The following is a 27,077-nucleotide window of genomic DNA, read 5'->3' as shown; positions in this document are numbered from 1 at the left end:
AAAAATGACATAAAAACAAAATTTTTTTTGCATCGTGTCAGCCTCATTGTACCATTCAACTTTGTCCTTACCATATTTTACGTCTCTTTAGAAACAACAAAGATATTTGAGGTGCTAACGTTTGGTGACTCACCCCGTATAGTGTTGAGTGCATTTAAAGATGGAAAACATGAGAATGAAGGTAATTAAAAGCAGAAAGTATTCTCACAAGCACGAAAGTTCTTCAAGCACAAAGTATAAACAATTCTAAAAGAAATAGTATAGGAGTAAAAAGAGTTTCTCAAGACCATAAAAAGTTCAATAAAATAAATTCACCGAATCAACTCGAAGGAGGGCTATCGCCCCCCTCCTGCCAAAGTGAAAGCCATAGAGGATTTTCCCAAACCAGAAACCAACACTCAACTCCGGCGTTTTCTGGGAATGTTAAATTATTACAGGCATTGTATCGCGGATGCTGCCCGTATACAGGCACCGCTAAATGAACTCCTTATTGGAACCTCTAAGTCCTCCAAAAAGCTGCTGGCCGCACTCCAGCTGGTACTCCAGTTGGTCAGTGGCGATAACCATCAAGGTAATACAGGCCGAAACCGTTGCCAGGGCTTCCTTTGGATCCCCGCTCACCATCTCCACAGACCAGGGAACCCAGTTCAAGTCAGCCCTCTTCGCTGCATTGGTTAGAGTCTGCTAGGCTCGGAATGAATCCATACCACTCCTTACCATCCTCAGACCAATGGAATGGTGGAGAGGTTTCATGGCTCCCTCAAGGCTACCTTGATGTGCAGAGTCCTTGATGTGCGTGCCATCGTGGCGCTTCGAGCGCCTCGAGAAGGAGAAAGCAAATCTTGAGGCCGCAACCGCTCTTTTCCATTGGTCACACCTCAGGATGCTTTCCATTGATTGTGTCACGTCCGGTGGTTCGACCGTCAATGAATAAACCCTGAGATAAAGAATTATTACGAATTATTATAGAAATCCGATGATGTCACGCGAAGAAAAATAAAATAGGATATACGCTAAGAATTCTACGCAGTTAGGTAGCGCGGAAAAAGACCGACTTATCTTCCTGCAAGATACGCAGATGAAGATCAGTTTACACCTTGGGAACAAACAGGAGGGGTATCCAATTATGCCGAATTATAAGAAAAGACGTCGATTTCATAAGTAAAAGAATCCTGGCGACATACAGCTGACTAGTCAAGAAACATCGGGCATATTAAAAGATGCAAACTCCTGAGCCAGCACTTTTGGGAAACAAAGGACTGGCCACCTTATAAAAGGCAATCATCATAATGGGTGAATTTAAGAAATTTTTTGATGTATATACCTCAATGCAGAACGAACAAGTAACCTTTATTGGAGAAAAGACCATTAAACTTCTTATACAATTATATAGCGTTCCTGGATTCACAGACTATATCCCCACTGAACAAATACTACAAGAAAGGGCCAATGAATGGTTAAAAAGAGGGAAGGATTTTTCATCGCTTAAAAACCATGTAACATATGCAAAATTATGTTTGTTAGCTACAGGAAATCCCCAATATCTGGAAGCCAATCCTTATCTATGGTTCAGGGAACATATGACTGGCGGGGATATTTTGAAAGAAGCATGTATGATACTAACTGAGCAGCCTTACATATCTGAGGAGGATGCCATTAATACAGTAAAATTCAAGGTGACAGGGTCATCAATTGATGAACAAAACCAGGATGGGACTAAACCTCTAGTCACAAATCAAGGGGGAATTGGTGAAAGAATAAATGATGTAGAATTGCCTGATGAAATGGTGATAACACCAACATCTCTTCTCGGCAATAAATCATTCATTTATCCTGAAATGGGGAAACACCCCCTGGCACTGTCATTCGCTGAGACCACTATAATAGATATTGTGGGAAGTTTACCTTCAGGTGATTAATTTCTCACACACTACGTCCATAGTATCTAATGCCTATTGTAACTAGCATTCCAAAAGCTAGTCTGGATGAGATTAAACGCTTACAGGACCCATAGAAGCCGTGCCACCTCGAATACTACACCACTCAAGGAACCAGCATGGCACTACGTTAACCCATCGAATCTGGCTACCAGTGGAATCTATACTCAAGGTGATCTCAATAACTTGAGAGACCATATCATGTTCCCAGCCGAAAAATCAGCCGTACTAAACTCTGTAGCTCGGGGCATAACTGGTAAAGCTATACCAGATGGATCACTTTCCATAATGAACATGATGAATGAGGAAACACTCAACAAGATAGCGGAAAACGCAGCCGAAAAATTCTGGCACGGCTTCATCGCACTTGGATCCCTCAGTGTAGGAATACTAGCAGTCTTTATAATCCTCAAATTTATAAAGGCAATTGCTGACGCAATAATACACGGCTATCAGCTGCACTCGCTATACGGGTGCAGTTTCACCTTGTGTGGAGCCGCATGGAATTCGCTGACGCACCTCCTAATTCAACGAGCTGACAAGCGAAGACACACGACCCAACCACCTGACGACGCGACCTCTAAGAATCAACCTCGGACCAATGACCCGGATACGTCTGAACTCGGAAAAGTTGTTGGAAGTTTAAGACTAAGATGAAGTTACGAATCACGTGTTTTAGCAAGAGACTCGAAGATGGCCGTGTTCGTTCGTTGACGTGCCTCTGCTGCTATGCTCTCCTGGGTCTGCTCGTAAATGGATTCAACCTGCTTGTGATGCTCTGCCTGCACAAAGAGGTAAATATTAAAAGTATTCGCTAATCCGTGTAGCTAGTACAGTTACGACGTCTGTCGCAATAACAAAGTTGCCCAAGCGTTAATCGGATCACCGCGAAATTCGATGGTCCTCGTGGATGATGTTAACACGTTGAGGCACCACACAGTGCGGACAAATCGCCTGTTTTCGGCACTTCTCGTAGTTCGGTTATTAATGCATATATAGAGGAAATTTTTTACAGACAATTATATTTGCCAATATAGTTCATAATTTTAACAAAAAAAAATTTTTTTAGAAAAAAAAATTTATTAAAAATTAACAAATTTATTTTTAAAAACTAACAAGTTTAGAACAAAATTATTAATAAATGAACCATATGTAAAATTAACAATAATAAACTTAAACAAATTATAATACTAGTGAATAAAATGAATAAACTCAACAAAATGCTATCAGAGCATGCTGCTGCTGCTTCGCTATCCGAGTCATTCTCAGTACTTTCATTGCGACTCAAAATCATTGACTCTCGTGATCTTGCACATTTCGATCTATCCCTACATTCTTATTACTTTTTCAATAGTTATAAAACATATATTAAAAACAAATTAAAAATGCATAAAAATGATTGATACATAATTATTGCAAAATTGTATTATGCATAAATATGGTCATTATATGATTATTATTAACAATTTCCATCCTAATACGCATGTTTTGCAAAAGAAATGTATTTCATATCGTGATATACACGAATATTGAAATTTTCCAGTAAATTCCCCACTGTAACTGTGGCGAACAAATGGCAAAATTTTTTACAAAAATCCAAATTTGTTTACAAATGTATACTTATTGTTAATTGTTCACAAAAAATGAAATTTAACAATATAACTAATACATTTAAAAATAAAATAACAAATTTTCCACGATAGATCCTAAAGCAAAGGTATGGACACTTCTTAAAAAGTTTATAAAATTGAGAGTCGCAAAAAGTGGCAGACAAAACTATGAAATTCTTAAACTATAATAAGTATTGTATCCGAATATGCATGCATGTCAGGATATACTTTGCCGTTTTTGTTTTATGTTAATTTGAAGTTTTATATGCAATTAACAAATAAAACCACCGTTGAAAATTTGTACAAAAAATAAATCCACTTTATTAAATGTATAAAGAATGCATATTCCTTGGTAAGAACTTTCCATTACACAGAATTATTATTGCACACTCATTTACAGTTAATATAACATTTTTCGATTTTTGGCACTTTAGAGAGTGCCTCCATGGCCAAATTTTTTCACAAAAATCTAAATTTAGTTACTAATGCATATGCAATGGTAATTAGTCACAAAAAATTAAATTTAACAATAAAATTAATAAGTTGAAAAAAAAGAAAACAATTTTTATGCATAAAAGAATTGTTAATTGATTTTTAAATGAATAATAATATGCATTTCCTGCTAATAAGGAGTTCTGCCAAAGGAAATTTTTGTGCATCGTCAAATAAAAATGTAGTGAGATGTGCCGACTTGTCCGCACTGTGCACCGTGCGAATTACACTTATACTCGTGTCGTGTTTGATCAAGAAATTGCGTCACCTGAAAACATTGTTCTAGTCTTTCATTTTGCGTCTCTACACACGATCCTACTTTTAAACAATTCAAACATCTTTGGATTCATTCCATTGCCCCAGTCAGGCAATTCAAGCAACCATTGACTAAACCAGGGATCTTGTACGCCACTATAACCCTCAGATCGATGAAAGGATAGACATCCACACCTAACACCACCAAATCCCCAAATCTCGAGTCAATCCGAAGACAACACGAAAATCTCCTTTTTAAAGTCCCGGACAAAGAGCCTTCAAAACACAATTACTGATCTCACAAATAAGTTTGAGCTTTTTAGCGCACAACTGAACCATATTATATCAGCACTCAGAAACGACCCTTAACCCATATGCACGAAATATAATGGTTACCTCCTGAAACACAAACTAGCTCATAAGCAATTTTAAAAAAGTAGCACTTCTAAAAAAAAACTAATAGAGGATAATAATTCCGATATCCTGCTTCTAAATGAAACTCACCTTAAACGAAAGCTCACATTCTACCTTAAGGACTACCACATAATCAGAAATGACAGACGGACTGTGAAGGGCGAAGGCACAGCAATAATAATAAGAAAAAAAGTTTCAAAATAGTAGAATTTAATAAATAGTTTGAAGTAATAGAGAGAAATGCTATCCAACTAAACCTAACCCCAGTGATATGAAGGATGGACCAAGTTCCTCTCGCCTATCAAAGTTGTGATATGAAGGATGGACCAAGTTCCTCTTGCCTATAAGGGCTGTGATATCGGGAAGGACCAATTCCCAGAGGCCAATGATTGTTGCACTTACCTAATTCAAACTTTACAACCTAGGGAACTTGGCGTCGGCGCTGGCACTAGTATTTTGACTTGCATGAGAAAAATTTATATCCGGATAGATAGTATTACTAAAATAACAAATAATTTGCAAACATATAAATGCATTAGCACTTTTAAAATTAATAAAATGAATTATACACAATCTCTGTGACTGTTTTACACGTCGCCATCTTGAAATTTCAAATGTCAGTGTTGCACGATGAAACGAAAAGGTTAGAAATACATGATTATGACAGGACGTGCAGATATGCAAGTAATGAAATATGTAATTGTACGTAAATTGTACGTGAATAGACTGCCGGTCGCGCACGTGCTCATGGTTCGGCGGTCGAGAGCAGAGAGAGCTCGGCGATCAGGCGGCAGCGGTCAACGCGTTACAAAACAAAAAAATACCGCACGCGGTTCAGGTGTCTTACGTGCGGGCACTTTGAAAATCTTAACACGTACCTTCCGCCGAGCATTTCGCCGTCCGTTGGAACCGAAACCACACCACGACAGTCGCATTGTAATTGCGCCGACCATCCGCGCGCCGCGAAGTTCTCGTCTCGGCGAGAACATTAACCCGTGCCAATCTACCGCACGCGAGTGGGAGATTTTATCGAACGACTCCCACGCGCTGCGATCCCTCCATCGATTCGCCAATCTTGTACAAAGAGCGCGGGTGCGGCCACGTGGCCGCGTACCTTGTAACATGTGACAGGGAATAAATCTTTTAGAGCCCATTTCGTATTGCGATTCTTTCAACCTGCGCGACCTGCCCTGCCGTGAGGGCTGTCCCCGCTATTTCCGTGTCCGAACCCCAGGCAGGTGGATGGTAGATTATGCGCGTATCCGAGACTTTAATGATCGCAAAAATTAATCTGCCGGTTTTAGCTGGGCAGATGAGGTCGATGTAAGAGATCGTTATGAGGCTGCGGTCGGTGCAGGCAAAAGAGTAACTCCTAGCCGCCAGCAACATAACAAATCTCGTTCCGACCGTTGGAAGGAGGGAGATAGAACACCAGCAAATAAACAACCCTCTTCTAGAGATGCCGAGTCCATTGTGAAGCCAATCTTATCACCTATCCGACGCATAGAGTAAACTGCTCCTTGGCTCACCGTCATCTCCTCCTAATGCATACAACAATTACTAAGATGCCCTTTGGATTTCAAGACTCATCATCGAAGATAACGTGTCCTTTCGGACCCCCAAAACTGTATATAAAGCCCACGCCAGTTCAATAAACCAGTCCAGTTGTGAATACCTTACGCCACGCACTGTTATTCTACCCCGCCGACTCCGTATCTCGTACTACGGTTCAGAATACGTAATTTCGAAGTACTAATACGCGAAATCGCGAAGTAATCATTGTCGTTTCCCGGATTACGACAATTGTCTCGTGACACCGTGGTGGACTTGAAGATGTTCCGGGCACAGAAACAAACGCCTGAAGTAGTCGAGGACTTGTACTCCGTGGGGTCAATGGTGCCACTGACGCCCATCGCCCAGCAGTAGGGTCACAATCTTGACTATTCGACATTTCCGCTCCTTGTTGAGCGGACATTTCGAGACTTACTCACCGTTGACGAACGGTTGTCACACAAGATGCCGTTTTGTGCATTCTTGCATTATTGCAACACGTTGCTTAATGCAACTATTATTGACGTCTCCCAAAACGAATATCTTGAACACGAAAACCGATATCTTGACTACATGGTACCTAGTCAGATTGGAGAATACTTCTCCCTTATATCACATGTCACCACGATTGCTGGTGAGCACGTCCGAGTTAACATTCCGGACGTTGCTATTCCGCGGAGGGGGAACCATGCTGGCGCGTTTGTACCAGTGACTGCACAAAACCATAATGCATATGAGTGCTATGTCGCCCCGATGGTTACGCGAAGAAGAGTGGAAGCCATTCTTGATAGGAATAGGAACTGGCGTCCATTGCCCGAAGACCTGATGGGCTTGGAAATGGTTCCAACATCGAACTTCCTAGGATACGGACCAATTGAAGATCTTAGTCCGGAAGGAAGGAATGTTCTTACGGGGGTATATTTTCCGCCCGCAACCGCCGACACTTTGGAGGGACGCCTCCAATTCTCCCGGGAATGGATGACCCGAGTTAGCCATGTTATGAGTAACATGGAAGAAAAATATAAGATGACGTCGGACATGACGAAAAAGAAGGTTGTACCAGGCCTTGTTGGCTAACTGGAGGTGACACAACCTACTGAGAGCACTGAAGACTTGGCGAATGTTAATGCCGCCGTCTTGACGTGCAATAACGTCGGTTCTTCCATCGTACAGATAATGCAGAACCATGGAATAAAGAGGAAGCGATCAAGAGTCGCTCCTGGACCATGCGCATTGAGTGTGGAGCACACGCCTCTTGATGGTTGGATGACCACCATCAATGCTAATTTTGTTTGTATAGTGGAGATTTCTCCTGCACGCGATATCGCGATGATCCAGGACTACGTTCAGCCCGATTCATCGCCATCGCACCAGATGGAAACCGGTCATACGAAATTGACCGATAGATCATCCGTAACTTCAGAAAGGCAGGTGGATGGCGTTGTAGCGCGTTTGAATCCGGGGTGGATTCTATGGGATTGGAAACATTTGGAAACACTTGGAATCATTGGAAACAAGAGTAGTAAAACTAACGTAATACTACGCATCGATAGCTCAGATTCAGAGCCAACGTGTAGTGCTTACTTCAAGGGGGTAAGAATGTAAGTAACAAAGGACATCTTTTCAATTATAATCCAGAAATCATTTAAATAAACCCTTATTATACCCCGATGGAATTTTACGAATCACTTTTTAAATATCTTTTTGTATCTTTTTTTGATTCCAGAACTCTAACGCAGCTTTCTCATCCCTCCAACAAGTAGTGAGTGCACAAACAAATGTCTTTTTTATTGCAATATTTGATTAGTAATAGATGATTTTGACGAGTACAGCGACCGAGGAAACGCCAGGCGTTTCCGCGGGTAGTAATTTGTTTCCTAGCTAGGTAGGGTCTTTTTGTACGTCGCGTTGTTTTTTTGTTTTTTTTTTTTATAAATTAAATAATTTCAATAATGTAATCACCAATTTTCGATTTTTATCATCAAGATAATTATTTATTTTTAAGAACGTGTTTTAATATTAGTTTGAATTGCTCGGAAGCAGTACATCTTACGTACGAAAAGACGATTCGCGACGGATATATCCTCGAGACAAAGCAAATACGCACATAAATTTAAACCTTATTATTTTCACGAGTACTTTACACTTAGTAGAGTACTGTTTCCATTTTTTCGAAACTTTGCTTTGTCGAAAGGATCATCCGAGGGTTTTTTAATATTTCCTTAAAGTTTCCTTAAATCAAATAAATTTAAATTTGTCTCAGTCAGTTTTTCAATAATTAAATATTTAATTCATACATTGAGATTATACTTTCAATTTCAAGTAGAGTCTTTTTGCAAAAATGCATGAAAATCAGCTCGTACACAATCTAACAAATTCTTTTAGTTAGGATTTTCAGGATATTAAGATTCCTTGTTCGTTGCTCGAATCCTCTCGCGTGCCCAGGCGCTACTCGGAAGGGTGAAAGCAACGGGCACATGGAATATTGTTTCAATAATATTATTATTGTGACGTTGCAAATTTTGATCCTGCCCGTTACGAGATAGCGCAGGGACCGGACCGCCGAATTTCGCGTTAAACGACTGCTCGTGAGGTTAGGAAGCGCTCCCCGAGGAGCTAATACATTTCGCGCGCCGAGCACAGCCGAGTTTTCAGGGACGTGCACGACGCACCAACCAGATTCCGGGCGACCTGAGAAGGGCGCCTCGCTTCGCGGGACCCTCCCACGACAAATCATGGCCGATTACGGGGAAACACAAGTCCTGTGCACAGGCTCAATGGAAATGAGAACGCGACACCCGGGCGTCATCGACGTTACGTCATAAACAGTTGAACGAAAACCTGGTCACGGTGTCGGGAGGGCCGTGCCGAAGTTAGTTACTCCAGAACCTTCTAGACTGTCGTATTGCGAATTAGCATTCTGTAAATCTCTGTATAACTTCATCGCAGCTATTAATCAGTTAATAAACACCACGCAATTTCAAGAGCGTTCTTTCTTCCACTACGAAGCGAAACCACGGAGCGTGCAAGATCGTTCCGACGTGAAAGAGTTCCTATACACAACATTCTATTATGTTACATGAAATGAACAAATATATGAAACGTCCTATCATTTTGTCCAACACTCTACACCACCAGGTCACCAGCAATACCTGCCCGTGCCCGTTCATGAACCCTCCCCGCCCCTACCTTTGCATTTTGCTATAAAAGCGTCGGCATTCGGGTACGATTTCCACAGTACGACTCCTACAACGCTGCTCGACAGTCCTCGAGGAACACTCAGCGAACGTAAGTATAATGCATTACAAGAATATCACATTAGGCAAAATTATTCTGTTCACTAATAACCATGTATTGTTTTTTTACAGATTTAAAAAAAATGAACCAATCGGAGGTGGCAGCGACGGCGACGACGACGGCGACGACGGCGGCGGCGTCGTCCAAGGCCGTTGTTGAAACCAAGGAGGCTTTGGTTAAAGCGAAAGCGGCGCACAGTGGTCTGAGAACGCGATTTTACTGGCCAAAAATCAATTTTCGGTTCAAGATTTTGAAAAACTTTTTTCCTATACAGTAACAAAACACTTCAAACCTTAAAAATCCAAAATATTATTCATTTCAGATAATTGTGGAATCGAGGGTAATGTTTTGAATACAAAATTCTGAAATTCACTGTGAAACTAATTATTCTAAGAACTCACTATAGAACATGATATAACAGGTTTGAATGAATGAATGGTTTGAATGGTTTGTTTGATCCCGATCAAAATGAGTCCAAAGACGACATCATTTGGACTATCTTTAATGAAATTGTAATTTTTATCGTAACATTACGTATCAGTGAAACTTGTTCGATTACACTCGAATTTGACCTGATTTTCATCAGGAAAATCCCCTCCTTTCGCTCGTCACAATTTTATGAAGATATATGGATAAATCTAAAAGTTTAAACTTTCATTCCTGCGCGATTCTCCATCCGCTTACATTGTATGTCGTCTGTCGTCGCTGGGTCTTTGAAGCTCGGCGCTCGGCAAAAGTTATTCGAAGCTTTATTCGAAGCCTTCGAATAAAAGATACAGATAAAAGATGAAAAAATTATTCGAAGTTCGAATAAATCCGCTTCGAATAAAAAGAATTATCTTTTTTCGTCGGATATGTTACGAGCCAGGGCTGCGAGCAACGCGAGAGGCTGGCGAGGGGTTGTTACCCCAGGAATATGGTTTCCATTTGTTAGTTAGGTACGCGGACGCACCTGATGCGAGACCAGGGAGCTGCTAGGATACGGGAGAACCCAATGCGAAATCAGGGTTCCGCTAGGATGGTATAATTTTCGTGGACGCACCCAATGCGAAACCGGGGAGCCACTAGGTTGGAGAAATCTTCGTTGAATTGAATCTAAGATTAGTAAGCCTCGTAACTTATATATAATTTAATTGATACAATCCGAGCGGTAAGATTGTATCATGTGGGAACGTTCAATTATTAGATTAGGATATCAGGCAATAATTAAAGGTTGTAGATTACGCGAGTTAACAAACAAGACAAATATATTCTGATTTGGAATAGTTACAAGTGTAATTGTTTGTGTCGCGAGTGGATGTAGATAAGTGTACAATTAGAGAAATTGTTACCTATGATGTACGGTGTTGACGCACTGGCAATGCGGGGTTAGATAGCGATTGTTGAATGCCAAATAGAATATATACCGAACTAACGGAATCTATAAGGTTACGAATTGATTCGAAAGGGACTTTAACCCAATCTCACTAGACTTGACGCGACGTGACTGCACGAGTACTGAACCGCGTCTGAATCTTGACTGAACCGCTTCTCGACTAACCGAAGAGGATGAAAATGCATGGGTTTATATACCCTAAAAATGAGAGGGGAATGTATCTGCTTTATTTTACGGTCGCATCTTTTGTTTATAGGGGTAAAACTAAGGGTTAGCCAGGATGTTTCCTATCAAAGACTATCTTGACAAAACATTCCAGAAGGGGATGTTTTGAAGATTTCCATATTGGGAAATCGTACGGTGCTGTTACTGAATCATGCTTCGTGCCAGCTGCGTCCAGCCGGAGTACAATCATTAGACAAGGGGCCTGTTGGGACGCTTTTCGTTCTCAGAAAAGAGATTAGAACTTCTAATCGAAATGAACGTGGGGACACGTCTCCATACGGAACATAAGTCATTTTAAACATTATTACATTGAAACAAGTAAGTGTTTGACCTAAGAAATGTTTTAAGAGAAAAAATGGATTGTATTTTGTGCGATATATACCAGAATGTTCGGAACGTTTACAACATCGCCGGTTGGCACAGCGGTTAGGGCGTCGGGCTACGGAGCGGATACGCTGGTGTTCGAATCCCGCCGGTGGGAAAGTTTTTTTTCCATACGTCATCTTTATTTTTTCAATTTCTTATATGGTTTATTTATGTGATTTTAACAATATTTTTTTAATGTTTTAAAAATATTGAGGTAACAAGCAATTTCATATCTGGCAGAAATCGTGGACGATCACAATAACATAAATATTAATTAATTGCCTAATCCAAGAAAATAATATCATTAAATTCGAAGTAAAATCGGAGTGATATAAATAAAAGTTAATTAAAAATGTTACCTCAATATTTTTAAAACATTAACAAAATATTGTTAAAATCACATGAATAAACCATATAAGAAATTGAAAAAATAAAGATGACGTATGGAAAAAAAACTTTCCCACCGACGGGATTCGAACACCCGCGTAACCGCTCCGTAGTCCGACGCCCTAACCGCTGTGCCAACCGGCGATGTTGTAAACGTTACGAACATTCTGGTATATACCGCACAAAATACAATCCATTTTTTCTCTTAAAACATTTCTTAGGACAAACACTTACTTGTTTCAATGTAATAATGTTTAAAATGACTTAATATATACCTGCGATAAAACCAACAAGTGTAACTTTCCTCCTAACAGCAGAAACGGCGAAAAAATTCGGTTTTTCTTGTCTGGACAAAAAGTCCCCACAAGAAAAAATCTAAAAAAATTGAGGACACTGCCTGTTATGGTACTTTATCGGGGCACTAAACAGCAAAATAGCATGTTTTCATATTTTTGAGAAATGTACATTTTTCCGATTTTTTTTAGGTTTTTCATTTTTTACGACCACAGTTTGCAAGAAAAAAATCTGAAAAAATTCTCAAAAATCTGTCTTAGGATCCAAAATATGTCACATTTTTTTCAGAATTTTAGGAAGCATCAGAGTGTGGGAAATGCGAGGAAAAGCGCGAAATCTAATTTACCCTGTAACTACCCTCACGGGCAAGATAAGGGGTTGAAATTTTGCTCAGAGGGGTTTTTCTTGGTCAGCTTTCGAATGGTTCATTAATCATTGAAAAACCTCTAAGGGCAGTTTTGACCATCTTAATCGGCTAGGCCCTTTAATTAAAGAGATAATTGTGTGCGGGATCGTAATTCTGTTACTTAACAAGAAGCTTTCCTACGCGTATCAAGCAGAGATTGGTGCGTGTCACAAGCACATTCGAAGCGAGATCACCGTCACAACGCTAAACTGGTGCGGATACCTACACAGACTGAGCCTAATCAAGATGCATGGGGTACTAAGTACCAAAAAGTGGGATCCGATAATCTCTGGGGATTGAAATGTACAGAAGTGAATGTGTGGCCTACCCATGTTGTCGGCGCTAGTATGTATGAGATACATCCTGACATAGAAGCAAATAACCCCAGCGTTAGGTGTTATGGAGCGACTGATACATATTGGATGATCTCGACAACTGTTGCTGGGGCTAAGGAGCAGTTTATAATTAGGCCGAAACAGCCGTTTATATTTTTCTGCAAAGGACTTGTTAGAGTTGTTTTAGCTCATGTAATTGTTAGCAAAAACAAACTTCCTTCAGGACAGTGCATTTATGCGTTGTCACGTCCGGTGGTTCGACCGTAAATGAATAAACGCTTAGATAAAGAATTAGTATTAATTATTATAGAAAAACCCGATGATGTCGCGCGAGGAGAAGTAAAAATAGGATTAAGATATATGTTAAAAATTCTACGCAGTAAGTTAGCAAGACACGCAGATGAAGATCAGTTCTCACCCCGAGAACACACAGGAAAGGTGTCTAATTATGCCAAATTATAAAAAAAGACGCCGACTTCATGGTAAAAAGATCCTGTCGGCATACAGCTGACTAGTCAGGAGACATCAAGAAGATAAAAAGATATAAGGTAGAGAATCCTGTGCCAGCATCTTTGAAAAACAAAGGACTGTCCATATTATAAAAAGGGGGACCAATTCCTCAAATTCAGTTATAAACAGTCAGTCAGTCAGTCAGGCAATCGTGAACAATCAGTTATTCAGTCATAGTCAATAGTCCAGTGGTCTCTTTCCAAGTTAAAATAGTTCATTCAGTTGTTTCGCGACAAACCGTTTCAAAGACCAGTGTCAGCAGTAGGAGTATATTGTAACCGAATCCGAACCCGTGATCACGGTAATATTAATATTATTATTATTATTATCAAACTATTTGTAAGCACTCCAGTATATGCGCTATATAAACCATATTTGTAAAATCAAAGTAATCTCTGATTCAGAACCACACTTTGAATAAATCAATAATTTTGTTGTTTTCAAAATAAGGGTACAAAGATATTTAAACGATCCTCAATTTCCCGAACCATAGCCGGTGTATGCAGGTAGGTTTGAAACTGCGTCCTATCCTCTTAAAATCGTAATCATCCCACTTGGGACGTAACACTATCAAAGCTTGCAAAGGAGTATATTTGTGTTATGGCAACATCTGTTCCTTCCGAAAGAGTATTCTCAAAGACTGGCGAAATAATTAGTAAAAAAAAGGAATAGATTAAAAGACAATATAGTGAATAAAATATTGCTTCTTAATATGTACAAAATAAATCGTTTATTATGTCTATTTCGTATATTTTCATTTTATCTACGTTTTTTTCTTGCCGAAATGTTCCAGTATTTCCACTCGCGGCATTTCTATACTCATGTCAGGTCGGAACTCACAGTCAAATTTAAAGCATCGAGATATTTGAAGGAATCATTTGGCAATCGATACATATAGTATAGAAACAGCTTATAGTGATCATGAATAAATTACTTCTGTGAATTTGATTGCAAAGTTCAAGAACATTGACACCTTCGACTCGATAATTTCATAGGATGGATAATAAAATTGCCCTTGCAGGTATTAACGAAACAACCCTCCCCCTCCCTAAAGAACAAATTCGGTCATTCAAAATAGGCAGAATTTTTCATCAAAACAGACAGTTTTTTCGAATATCACGGAAAATAAGGAGACCGCCGCACAGTGCGGACAAATGGCCTGTTTTCCGGCACTTCTCGTAATTTGGTTATTAATGTATATATTAATATATACAGGGTGAGTCACCAAACGTTAGCACCTCAAATATCTTTGTTGTTTCTAAAGATACGTAAAATATGGTAAGGACAAAGTTGAATGGTACAATGGGGCTGACACGATGCAAAAAAAAATTTTGTTTTTATGTCATTTTTTTGGAGATATCAAGGTCACCTTGACTTTTTTAAATGGAACCACCCTTTTTTTAAACACCTACAATGATAGTCTCTTTCATTAGGAATTCAGTGACTATAATTAGTCCAAGGTCATCCATGGTCAAGGACAGAAAAAACGTATAAAACTAAAATATGGGAGCAGAATACGTTTATCACGGTTGAGACTTGTAGGAAATAGTAAACATACTATGGTCATAGTTAAAGTAAACATACTAAGGTTCTTCAATGTTATTCAGCATTCTTATTTACTATCAGTATGTTTCCAAACGCGATTCCGCTATGTTATATTCGATGACTGAAAAGTGTGATATGATCACGATTTACTGTGAATGTAGAAAAAATGCAGTGCAGGCCCGACTACTTTATGAAGAAAGGTACCCCGAGCGAAACACTCCTTCTAGACATACTTTCACTAATACGTACAGGTTGTTTCGAAGTACTGGAAGTGTACATGCAAGACAGTACAAACGGAAGAAACCCACGACTAATGAAGACAACGAAATTAATATTTTAGCAGCTATAGCTGTCAATCCTTACGTGAGTACGAGAAAAATTGCCCGGGAAGCAGGCATAAGTCAAAGTAGCGTAATACGAATTCTGGCCCGACATAAATTTCATCCGTTCCACATATCGCTCCATCAAGAATTGCACGGGAATGATTTTCAAAATAGAATTAACTTTTGTCAATGGGGATTGCTTCAAAATCATTCATTTTTTTCTAATGTCTTGTTTACGGACGAAGCAACATTTACTAATCATGGCTCAATTAATCTACGGAACGCCCATTATTGGTCTGTGGATAATCCGCACTGACTGCGAGAACTTGATCATCAAAGACAATGGAGCGTAAACGTGTGGTGTGGTATTTTGAACGACAAAGTAATTGGACCATATTTCGTTAACGGAATGATGACGGGACAGAAATACGCTCAATTTTTGCAAGAAGATCTGCCAATTTTGTTAGAAGATGTCCCTTTACAAAATCGCTACGATATGTAGTACCAACATGACGGTTGTCCTGCTCATTATGCACGAGTAGCAAGAGAAACGTTGGATTCTCGATATCCAAACCGATGGATTGGACGAGGCGGAACAGTTTCATGGCCGCACGTTCGCCTGATTTAAATTCACGGGATTTCTTTTTATGGGGTCTGCTAAAAGAGACCATGTACACGGATGCTCCAACAACAGTTGAAGATATGCGTCAGCGTATCATCACAGCATGTACGAATTTCAATTCGGATACACTTATCAGAGTTCAACATTCCTTCAGAGCTCGTTTACAACAATGTATCGACGCAGACGGCCATCATTTCGAACATTTATAAAATACAGGTATTCTGCTTCCATATTTTAGTTTTATACGTTTTTTCTGTCCTTGACCATGAATGACCTTGGACTAATTATGGTCACTGAATTCCTAATGAAAGAGACTATCATTGTAGGTGTTTAAAAAAGGGTGGTTCCATTTAAAAAAGTCAAGGTGACCTTGATATCTCCAAAAAAATGACATAAAAACAAAATTTTTTTTTGCATCGTGTCAGCCCCATTGTACCATTCAACTTTGTCCTTACCATATTTTACGTATCTTTAGAAACAACAAAGATATTTGAGGTGCTAACGTTTGGTGACTCACCCTGTATATATAAGGTACTAAAACTCAAGGAACGTAAAGAATATATTTCGCAGAAGTTATAAGGAAATAGCAATCCCTAAGACCCGTAACCTATAAATTCCAAATTCAAGAAAACAAGATCTATTCAAATTAAAACATTGATAAAGAAATAATGAGAAAATACCTGCGAAATGACTTCTTAACGACTTCGAATACATTTTAACAATGTTATAACTCCGGAAACCACTACTATGGACCACCCGTTAAATATATTTAAAGACTTTAACTATGCAGTAAATTAGCGCGGAAAACGATCAACAGATAAGGAGAAGACTCCAACTTATCTTCTTGCAAGACACGCAGATGAAGATCGGTTTACACCCTGACAACCAACAGGAAAAATGTAATGTTACTTACATTGAAGATCCATTCCACATCAGATGGAAACCGAGATGGTGACCGCGGAAACAGTCCGCGAGATAAGGAGTGAATCCGCACTGCATACGTTGGCGAGCCTCACCCACTTGAAAACACTGAAAATAAATAATAACATGTATTCAACAGCAGAAGGTAAAGTTTTCAAGCTACTACACGCCGTAAGGAAAATAAATTGTAGAGACAACCTGAGAATAAATGAAGAAAACGTTTGCGGTGCAATTAGAAATTGTCTCCACCTGTAATACTTCCACTTGTGAAGACTTCATTCAACGTTTATGAACTCAATAATTACATATATAGAAACAACTTATAATGATCATGAAAAAATTACTTCTGTGAATTTGATTGCAAAGTGAAAAAACATTGACCACTTCGACTCGATAATTTCATAGGGTGGATAATAAAAATGCCCTTGTGGATTTTAAGAAAGAACCCTCCCCTGCCCTAAAGAACAAATTCGATCATTCAAAATAGGCAGAATTTTTCATCAAAATAGAGTTTTTTGTGAATATCTCGGAAAATAAAGAGACCGCCGCACAGTGCAGACAAATGGCCTGTTTTCGGGCACTTCTCGTAATTTGGTTATTACTGTATATATTAATGTACACTAACGAGCAAAACTGAGTCTACACTATTTGAAGCAACATAACTTCTTAAAAATTAGATCAAATGACTTGAATTTTATTGAGAAGTTAGAAGGATTAGTTTATTAGACGAGGTGTAGGAAGGAATGGGAAGGGATGGAAAGGTTGCAGGAGAGGTTTCTGAGGTGGGTCCTAGGGGTAGAGAGGTACACACCCGGGAATATGGTGAGGGAAGAGCTGCAGAGGGAGTTGTTGAGAGGGAGGGCGGGGTTGAGGGCATAGCGGTACGAGAAGAAGTTGCGGGAGGGAAAAGCGGGGTAGCTAGCTAGGTTGTGCTGGGAGCAGGTAAGAGGAAGGGCAGAAGGGGTGGGGTGGCAGTAGGTGGTGTGAAGGAGAGACGGCGTTTTTGGGAAGAGTGGGGCTGGACAGCGGTGGAGACGGAGGAGATTATGGAGGAGAGGATAGAGGCAGTGAGTGAGGAGATAGTGAAAAGGCAAACGAAGAAGCAACAGGGGGAGAGATGGGAAAAGATAGGAAGAGCAAGGTACAACATGCAGTACTGGAGGGTGAAGGGAGAGGGGATACCAGGGTATCTGAAGAAAGGGTGGGCAGAGAGCAGGTGGCAAAGGGTGGCCAGGTACAGGTTGGGAAACGAGATGAGAGGTGGAAAGGATTGGTTGGAGAAGGAGAAGAAAGTATGTAGGGTCTGTGGCAGAGTTGGGCAAAATATTTATCTAAATAAAAATTTCGAATAACGAATAAAAGATAAAAATATTTTTATTCGTTATTCGAAGGTTCGAATAAAAAAAGTATCTTTATCCGACGAGTATCGGATAAATACTTTTATCCGACGAGAATTTATCCGACGAATAAAGATAATTTTTTTTATTCGAAGCGGATTTATTCGAACTTCGAATAATTTTTTCATCTTTTATCTGTATCTTTTATTCGAAGGCTTCGAATAACTTTTGCCGAGCGCCGAGCATCAAAGACCCAGCGACGACAGACGACATACAATGTAAGCGGATGGAGAATCGCGCACGAATGAAAGTTTAAATTTTTAGATTTTTGAACATATCCTCATCAAATTGTGACGAGCGAATGGAGGGGATTTTCCTGATGAAAATGAGGTCAAATTCGAGTGTAATCGAACAAGTTTCACTGATACCTAATTTTACGATAAAAATTACAGTCTCATTAAAGACAGTCCAACTGATGTCGTGTTTGGACTCATTTTGATCGGGATGAGCTCTACAACTCATTCGTATTAACAATATTGTTCTGATGAAAACCATAAAAGCATAAATTGCCAATAATTCTCGATTCCCCATCTGCTTACATTGTAGGCTGTTGGTCGGTCGCTGGTCTTTGAAGTTCCGAGCTCGTAGAGTCGGGAGGTATCGGTGTGAAACAACTACCAATACAATTGCAAAACTTCTTTATTATTCATTATTTTTTTATGGGACTTGCGGCAAGTAATTCGTGGCATTCTTCTGATTAAAATGACACTAAACACGGTACAAATTGGAATGTATTTAATATTTTTATCCGTTATCGAAGGCTTCGAATAAATCTTCGGATAACTTTTGCCAGCTCGACGAATAAACGGCGACGACGGCCGACGAGGACAGACGAGCGCCGAACGTCGAAGACCCAGCGACTACCAAACAGCATACAATGTAAACGGATGGAGAATAGCGGACGAATGAAAGTTTAAACTTTTAGATTGTTCAATATATCCTCATAAAATTGTGACGAGCGAATGGAGGGGATTTTCCTGATGAAAATGAGGTCATTCGACTTCCATTATTCGAATCGTTATTTAAATAATTTTTTATCTAAATAATGCCCAACTCTGGTCTGTGGGTGGAAGGAGGAAACGTGGGAGCATGTGTTGGAAATGTGTAAGGGAGGGTTGAGGGGAGTGGTTGGCAGGGGATGGTGGGGGAAGTATTAGGGGATGAAGGAGGAGAGGCATGGATGAGGAAAGTGGACGAATGGAGGGAGAGCAGGAATGGAAGAGGTATGGGAGATGAAGTAAATGGAGAGAATGCATTGGAATGGAGTGAAAGAGAGAGCAGCCGGAAGAGGAGGTCCAGGAGGCGGGGGAAGGATGTGTGAGGTTTAAGGAGGGGCGAGAGCAGAGAAGCATGTGTGTGTGGGAGAGGGAAAAATAAGAACGCGGCGGACATTAGTGTAAGATCGTTCTCTCTCGCTATGGCGTGTTTTTAGGATACGTTTAATTAAGTTAGTGTAAGTTAGGATAAGTTTAAGGTTAAGATTAGGGTAAGAGCGAGCGAAAGCGGGAGATGTAATTAAAATTTTAACCCGAGGGGAATCAATAATATATATATATATATATTAGACGAAGTGTAACAAATTTTTTTTTAAATTTGAATTGGTCGGAATCGCAAAAGAAATAGTAAAAGTTGGTTTTTTCAGCTTTTTTATCTGAACCTGTATTGAAAATTTAAAGAATGTATTTGATTCGCTGGAATAAATTATATCCATGCTGAAAATTTCACAGATATTGGTTAATTCGTTTACGAGTTATAAACGATTAAAAGTGCGATTTTAAGTCGAAAATCGTGAAAAACGGCAATTTTCCACTTTTAAGCGTTTATAACTCGTAAACGAATAAACCAATATCGGTGAAATTTTCAGCATGGATGTAATTTATTCAAACGAATCAAACACATTTTTTAAATTTTCAATACAGGCTCACAATCAGATAAAAAAGCTAGAAAAACCAACTTTTACTATTTCTTTTGCGATTCCGACCAATTCAAACTTTTTTCAAAAATTTTTTACACCTCGTCTAATAAACTAAACCTTTTAACTTCTCAATAAAATTCAAGACATTTGATCTGATTTTTAAAAAGTTATGTTGCTTCAAATAGTGTAGACTCAGTTTTGCTCATTAGTGTATGTATATATAGCGCTAAAACTCAAGGAACGTAAAGAATATATTTCGCAGAAGTTATAAGGGAATAGCAATCCCTAAGACCCATATCCTATAAATTCCAAATTCAAGGTAACAAGATCTATTCAAATTAAAACATTAATAAAGAAATAATGAGAAAATACCTGTGAAATTTCTTCTTAACTGTTGAAAACAAAACGCGAGACCCTGGGGTGACCGAGGGACCAGTCAGTGAGGTGAACAGAGAACCCACATTGCATCCAATGGCCAGCCTCACACACTTGAAAACACTGAAAATAAATAATAACATGTATTCAACGGCAGAAGGTAAAGTTTTCAAGCTACTACACGCGGTAAGGAAAATAAATTATAGGGACAACCTGAGAATAAATGAAGGGATCGTTTGCCGTGCGATTAGAAATTGTCTCTACCTGAAATACTTCCACTTGTGCACTTCATTCAATGTTTATAAACTCAATGAATACATATATAGAAACAACTTATAGTGATCATGAATAAATAACTTCTGTGAATATGATTGCAAAGTAAAAAAACATTGACCACTCTGACTCGATAATTTCATACCTCGCTTCATATATTAATGTATATATATAAGGCGCTAAAACTCAAGGAACGTAAAGAATATATTTCACAGAAGTCATAAGGAAATACCAATCCCTATGACCCATATCCCATAAATTCCAAGTTCAAGAAAACAAGATCTATTCAAATTAAAACATTGATAAAGAAATAATGAGGAAATACCTGCAAAATTACTTCTTAACCGTTGAAAAGGAAACATGAGACCCTGGGGTGACCGAGGAACCAGTGCGTGAGGTAAAGAGCGAACCAGCATTGCATCCGTTGGCAAACCTGACCCATTTGAAAACACTGAAATTAAATAATAACATGTATCACTCAATGAATACATATATAGAAACAACTTATAGTGATCATGAATAAATAACTTCTGTGAATTTGATTGCAAAATGGGAGAACATCGACTCGATAATTTCATAGGGTGGATAATAAAAATCTCCTTGTACATTTTAACCAAAGAACCCTCCCCCGCCCTAAAGAACAAATTCAGTCATTCAAAATAGGCAGAAGTTTACATCAAAATAGACAGTTTTTGCAAATATCTCGGAAAATAAAGAGACCGCCGTACTGTGCGGTCAAATGGCCTGTTTTCGGGAAAACTAATCAAAATGTATACTCCAAACCTAGTCGCCATAATACGTACTTACAACAGACCGCCTTCGGAACCGATCTTCACTGGTTTCTCTGCAGCTTCCCGTGGACCGTTGCCGCGCCGCCGCGTATACAATGTATGTTGGCGGTTCGTCGGCGTGCTCGCCGCTGCGCGATGCCCAGACTGCCACATGTCCATTTTCCTCTGTCTTTTTCGGCGGTTTATTTGACTTCGAATAATTTCCGGAGGCGCGTTCGAATGCTGTAACGAGGACAGAGCAGTCAAAGACTGGCGCGCGCGTTGCAATGTATGTGGTTGTATCGCCCAATGACAAAGCAGGGATCCAATAAAACTATAGCACCGACGAGATATATATAAAGACTGCCAGCCTTACGGGAGAATGTGTCGCTCGAAAAACACGGTGTTTTCTACCGCCCTCTAGCATAGATTTTGGCTGGAGTAAGAAACAGAAGGCCAACGACGGTATCTCGTCGGTGCAGAAGCCCACGATGGAAATTCTCGTCGGTGAGAAGGTGAATCATCACGGAACCATATCGATTATCAAATGTTACATTCTCCGACAAACGTATTCAAATTAAACAGATATTTTTTTAGTGTTGCTTTTTAAGATTTAAAATATTAAAAGTAAAATTAATATCAAAGACGAAAAATTCGCAAAAATATTTTACGTAAGAAATGATTAAAGCATAATTTTAGGAAAATCAATTTCTACTTCAAATTTCATATGAGATACCTTAATTTGTAATTTAAAAATATTTCATGAACAAGCATTATTTCCTTACACTGTTTTTATAGATAATTGTTCCAAGAATCGATCTGTGGGAACAGAAATATGTTGAAAACCAGAGTAGCGTTTATTTAACCTACTATTCCGAATAGTATAGAGTTTGAGAGAGAATCACGTGGATGAATTAATATATATAAAATAATATAATTGTAGGAGCAAAGATGAGCAAATTTTTATTGAAATAGACATTTCAAACAGCGAATAAAAGATAAAAAAATTATTTATTATGCGTCAAATAACAATAATTATGTTATCTCTATTCCACACGTAATGAACTTATTCGACGAATAAAGATTTTTTTTTTAAAGACCGACCAACAGCCTACAATGTAAGCAGATGGAGAATCCAGCATTATTGGTAATTTATGCTTTTATGTTTATAATCAGAACAATATTGTTAAGACGAATGAGTTGTAGAGCTTATCCCGATCAAAATGAGTCCAAACACGACATCAGTTGGACTGTCTTTAATGAGATTGTAATTTTTATCGTAACATTACGTATCAGTGAAACTTGGTCGATTACACCCGAATTTGACCTCATTTTCATCAGGAAAATCCCCTCCATTCGCTCGTCACAATTTTATGAGGATATATTGAACAATCTAAAAGTTTAAACTTTCATTCGTCCGCTATTCTCCATCCGTTTACATTGTATGCTGTTTGGTAGTCGCTGGGTCTTCGACGTTCGGCGCTCGTCTGTCCCCGTCGGCCGTCGTCGCCGTTTATTCGACGAGCTGGCAAAAGTTATCCGAAGATTTATTCGAAGCCTTCGATAACGGATAAAAATATTAAATACATTCCAATTTGTACCGTGTATAGTGTCATTTTAATCAGAAGAATGCCACGAATTACTTGCCGCAAGTCCCATAAAAAAATAATGAATAATAAAGAAGTTTTGCAATTGTATTGGTAGTTGTTTCACACCGATACCTCCCGACTCTACGAGCTCGGAACTTCAAAGACCAGCGACCGACCAACAGCCTACAATGTAAGCAGATGGGGAATCGAGAATTATTGGCAATTTATGCTTTTATGGTTTTCATCAGAACAATATTGTTAGTACGAATGAGTTGTAGAGCTCATCCCGATCAAAATGAGTCCAAACACGACATCAGTTGGACTGTCTTTAATGTGTAGGAGTTTGTTACATATATATACATTAATGTTGGTGACGATCGATCGTCGGCAGTCAGCTGGGACGATCTGACATTCATCCGTTTGTCTCGTCTGCTCGTTTCACTGGTAACCGGTTGTCATTACAAGCCGACGATCGATTTGTTTATAACAACCTGATGTTTGAGCGTGAACAGCGTAACACCAGAATTTGTAAAACCGTCATACAATAAAGATCTTCTTCCTACAAATCTCAGAAGTGGGATACGAAAGAGATTTTGTGATAGTGCGTGAAATTTCGTAAATTTTGTTCGCGACTATTGAATTTCGGAGAGTTTGGTATCGTATCTTTGGTGTGAGAGGTGATTTAGTGGCGGTTGTGATCGTGAACTTTTGGACTTTCGTTTGATATCGATTCTGTGCGCTTTGAAAATTGGTGACTCGCGATGTCAGAAAATAGGAGGAATTTGACCAATCTAACCATCGTTGAGCTCAAGGAACTTCTCAGATCCAGGGATATGATGGTCTCAGGCTCGAAAGCCGAATTAGTTGCCCGCTTGATCGAGGCTGACCCGAACATCGAAAACGCTATTCAAGAGAATTACGAGACAGATACAAATACGTCCCTCAGGGAAAGAGAGATAGAGATTCTTCGCCAGGAACGCGATTTTTATCTACGCGAATTGGACTTATTAAGACGAGAGAGAGAATTAACCACACCGACGCGTTCTACGGGGAGTAGCGTTACCGTCAGGCCTACGACAAGCATCAGAACAATCGCTGATTTACTATGTGAATTTTCGGGCGCGGAAAATACGTTCAAAATTTGGAGACAACATGTAGAGCGACTCAGAACGATGTACAGCCTGGACGATTGTGCAACAGTAACCATAATTACGTTGCGCATACGAGGAAAAGCTTTGAAATGGTTCCATTCTAAACCAAGCCTGTTAGAATTGTCCGCATCACTCTTGCTGGAAGAAATACGGAAGATGTTTGACCATGCATCGGTTAGACAAATTAGCCGTGAGAAGAGAGTTTAAAAACCGTGTGTGGCAAAAGAATGAGTCGTTTCCTGACTACTTCCATGACAAAATTACGTTGGCGAACAACATTTTGGTGGATCCGGAAGAATTGGTGGATCTGGTGATCGACGGAATTCCAGACCCTCAACTTAGAGACCAGGCACGTATGCAGCGCTTGGAGACGGCAGATGAACTTCTCGACACGTTTCGAAAATTATCATTGAGGAGAGTTCGGGAGCTCGAGGATCCGAAACGGCCGATTCCAGGGAGGTTGGTGACGACGAGGGACACCGGCGTTCACGATCGCACCTCCAGGGACTCCGCGCAGGAGAAGATCGTGCGGTGTTTCAACTGCAACGAATCAGGGCATTGGAAGAAGGACTGCACCAAACCAAGGCGGGAATGGGGTTCTTGTTTCAGATGCGGGGAAAAGTCACACCGGGCAAAGGATTGTCCGCAACAGACATTACCAGCCCAGTTACAGCGAAAGCAACAGGCCCCTGCCTCGACGATGACTTCGACTACGCAACCAGGGACGACAACGCACTTGGTCCAACCCTGTCCTCCGGAAACCCCGTTCAGCGTGCCGTTTTCTTGCACAGCCCAGGACAGCAGCGGAGCAACCTCCTACGTTTCCACCGTGGCAATTATCGATTCAGGTTCGCCCGTTAGTTTAATCAGAAGAGATGCGTTACCGTCTAGTTTTTGTTTCGAGCGGCCGGTTAATAATAAATTTTATGGCGTAAATTATTCACCAGTTAATATCCTTGGTGAATTTACAACCGAAATTTGTATTAACGATGCACACGTTCCAATTACACTTTTTGTCGTACCAGATACAACTATGTCACACTTCGCATTATTAGGTAGAGATTTTATTCGGTCGCCAACGATTGAGATTAAGTTGGGGAGTTCCGCGGAAATCAAGGTAAAGGAAAGAGAGCCCGAGGAATCGGACAAAGAATTTTTTTTCAAACAAATTCTTAAAATTGATTATCTTGAAAGTCCAAATTCCGCGAGCGACCAATTAAATGTTGATCCAGAATTAGATATTAGTATAGAGAGGAAACTCAAGGAAATTTATTTTTGCAACGACGTTCACGTAGGCGACAATGAGCAATACCCGAATACTGTCGAAGCAGTTATTTCGTTAAAAACCGAGCATCCAATTAGCTTTCGGCCGCGTCGACTAGCTTTTGCAGACAAGGAAAAACTACGTATAATCCTTGACGATTTGTTAAGAGAGGGCACCATTAGGCCCAGTAATTCCCCTTATGCTAGTCCAATTGTGTTGGTCAGAAAAAAGAATGGAGAAATCCGCTTGTGCATTGATTATCGTGAATTAAACAAACATACTATCAGAGACAATTTTCCAGTACCACTTATAGACGATTGTTTAGACCAACTTAGAGACAAGAAATATTACACGAAATTAGATCTTAAAAACGGTTTTCACCACGTAAAAGTCGCTGAAACGTCTGTAAAATATACATCGTTCATTACACCTTTAGGTCAATACGAGTATCTCAAAATGCCATTTGGACTGACCAATGCACCTCGTATTTTTCAAAGATTTTTGAACGAAATCTTTAGTGATTTACTTAGGCGGAATAAACTATTACTTTATTTAGACGATTTTTTGATAGCTACGGGAACGGTGGACGAACATTTGGATATTTTACGAGAAATATTTCATTTAGCGAGAAAGTTTAATTTACGATTTAGATTAGATAAATGTTCATTTTTATATCGACAAATAACATATTTGGGATATTCGATATCTGACAACGATATCGCGCCGGCGAAAGAAAATATCGAATCCGTGGTCAATTATCCAACACCGAGAAATATAAAAGAAATACAACGTTTTGTAGGTCTAGCAAGCTATTTCCGCCGATTTATTAAAGATTTCTCACTAATTGCGAGACCCCTGTATGATTTACTACGAAAAAATGCAATTTTTCATTTTGGCCCAGAACAAAACCAGGCATTTCTGACGTTGAAACAACGTCTAACAAATGATCCCGTTTTGGCAATTTACTCTCCAAAACTAGATACAGAACTCCACTGCGACGCTAGTAACAGTGGATTTGGAGCAATTTTACTACAAAAACAAACTAATAAAGTCTTTCGTCCTGTTTTTTATTTTAGTAAAAGGACGACCGCCCAAGAAGGGAAATATCATAGTTTCGAACTCGAATGTTTAGCGGCAGTGTATGCGATTAAGAGATTTCATGTTTATTTATCAGGGATTGCGTTTAAGATAATCACAGACTGCGACAGCTTCAGATTAACCCTTAACAAACAGAACGTTAATCCACGAATATCACGTTGGGCAATGTTTTTACAAAATTACGATTTTACAATCGAACATCGTAGCGGGAGTAAAATGTCACATGTAGACGCACTAAGTCGGTACAACACAATTTTAATACTAGAACCAAATACCTTAGAAGAAATATTGGCAATTAAACAACACCAAGACCGCACAATTCAAGAAATTAAGAATAGATTAGAGGTAAGCGAAGAAAAATATTATGAGTTACGAGACGG

General features: G+C 39.4%; 1 protein-coding gene across 1 annotated transcript; it reads right to left on the bottom strand.

Moving 5' to 3' along the window:
* Positions 1-640: 640 nt before the first annotated feature.
* LOC143363648 (uncharacterized) lies at positions 641-20,571 on the bottom strand. The gene is made up of 3 exons (XM_076804209.1): positions 20,550-20,571; positions 16,858-16,973; positions 641-937 (listed from the first exon to the last, which is right to left on the bottom strand). The coding sequence occupies exons 2-3, from the start codon at positions 16,941-16,943 to the stop codon at positions 685-687; spliced, it is 339 nt and encodes a 112-aa protein (XP_076660324.1). The 5' UTR covers positions 16,944-16,973; positions 20,550-20,571; the 3' UTR covers positions 641-684.
* Between the last annotated feature and the right edge of the window lie 6,506 nt (positions 20,572-27,077).

Source organism: Halictus rubicundus, unplaced genomic scaffold (assembly GCF_050948215.1).
Source record: "Halictus rubicundus isolate RS-2024b unplaced genomic scaffold, iyHalRubi1_principal scaffold0083, whole genome shotgun sequence".
In the NCBI taxonomy this organism is placed as follows: Eukaryota; Metazoa; Arthropoda; class Insecta; order Hymenoptera; family Halictidae; genus Halictus; species Halictus rubicundus.
The sequence above is the reverse complement of the archived record's forward strand: the minus strand, read 5'-3'. Positions and strand labels throughout refer to the sequence as shown.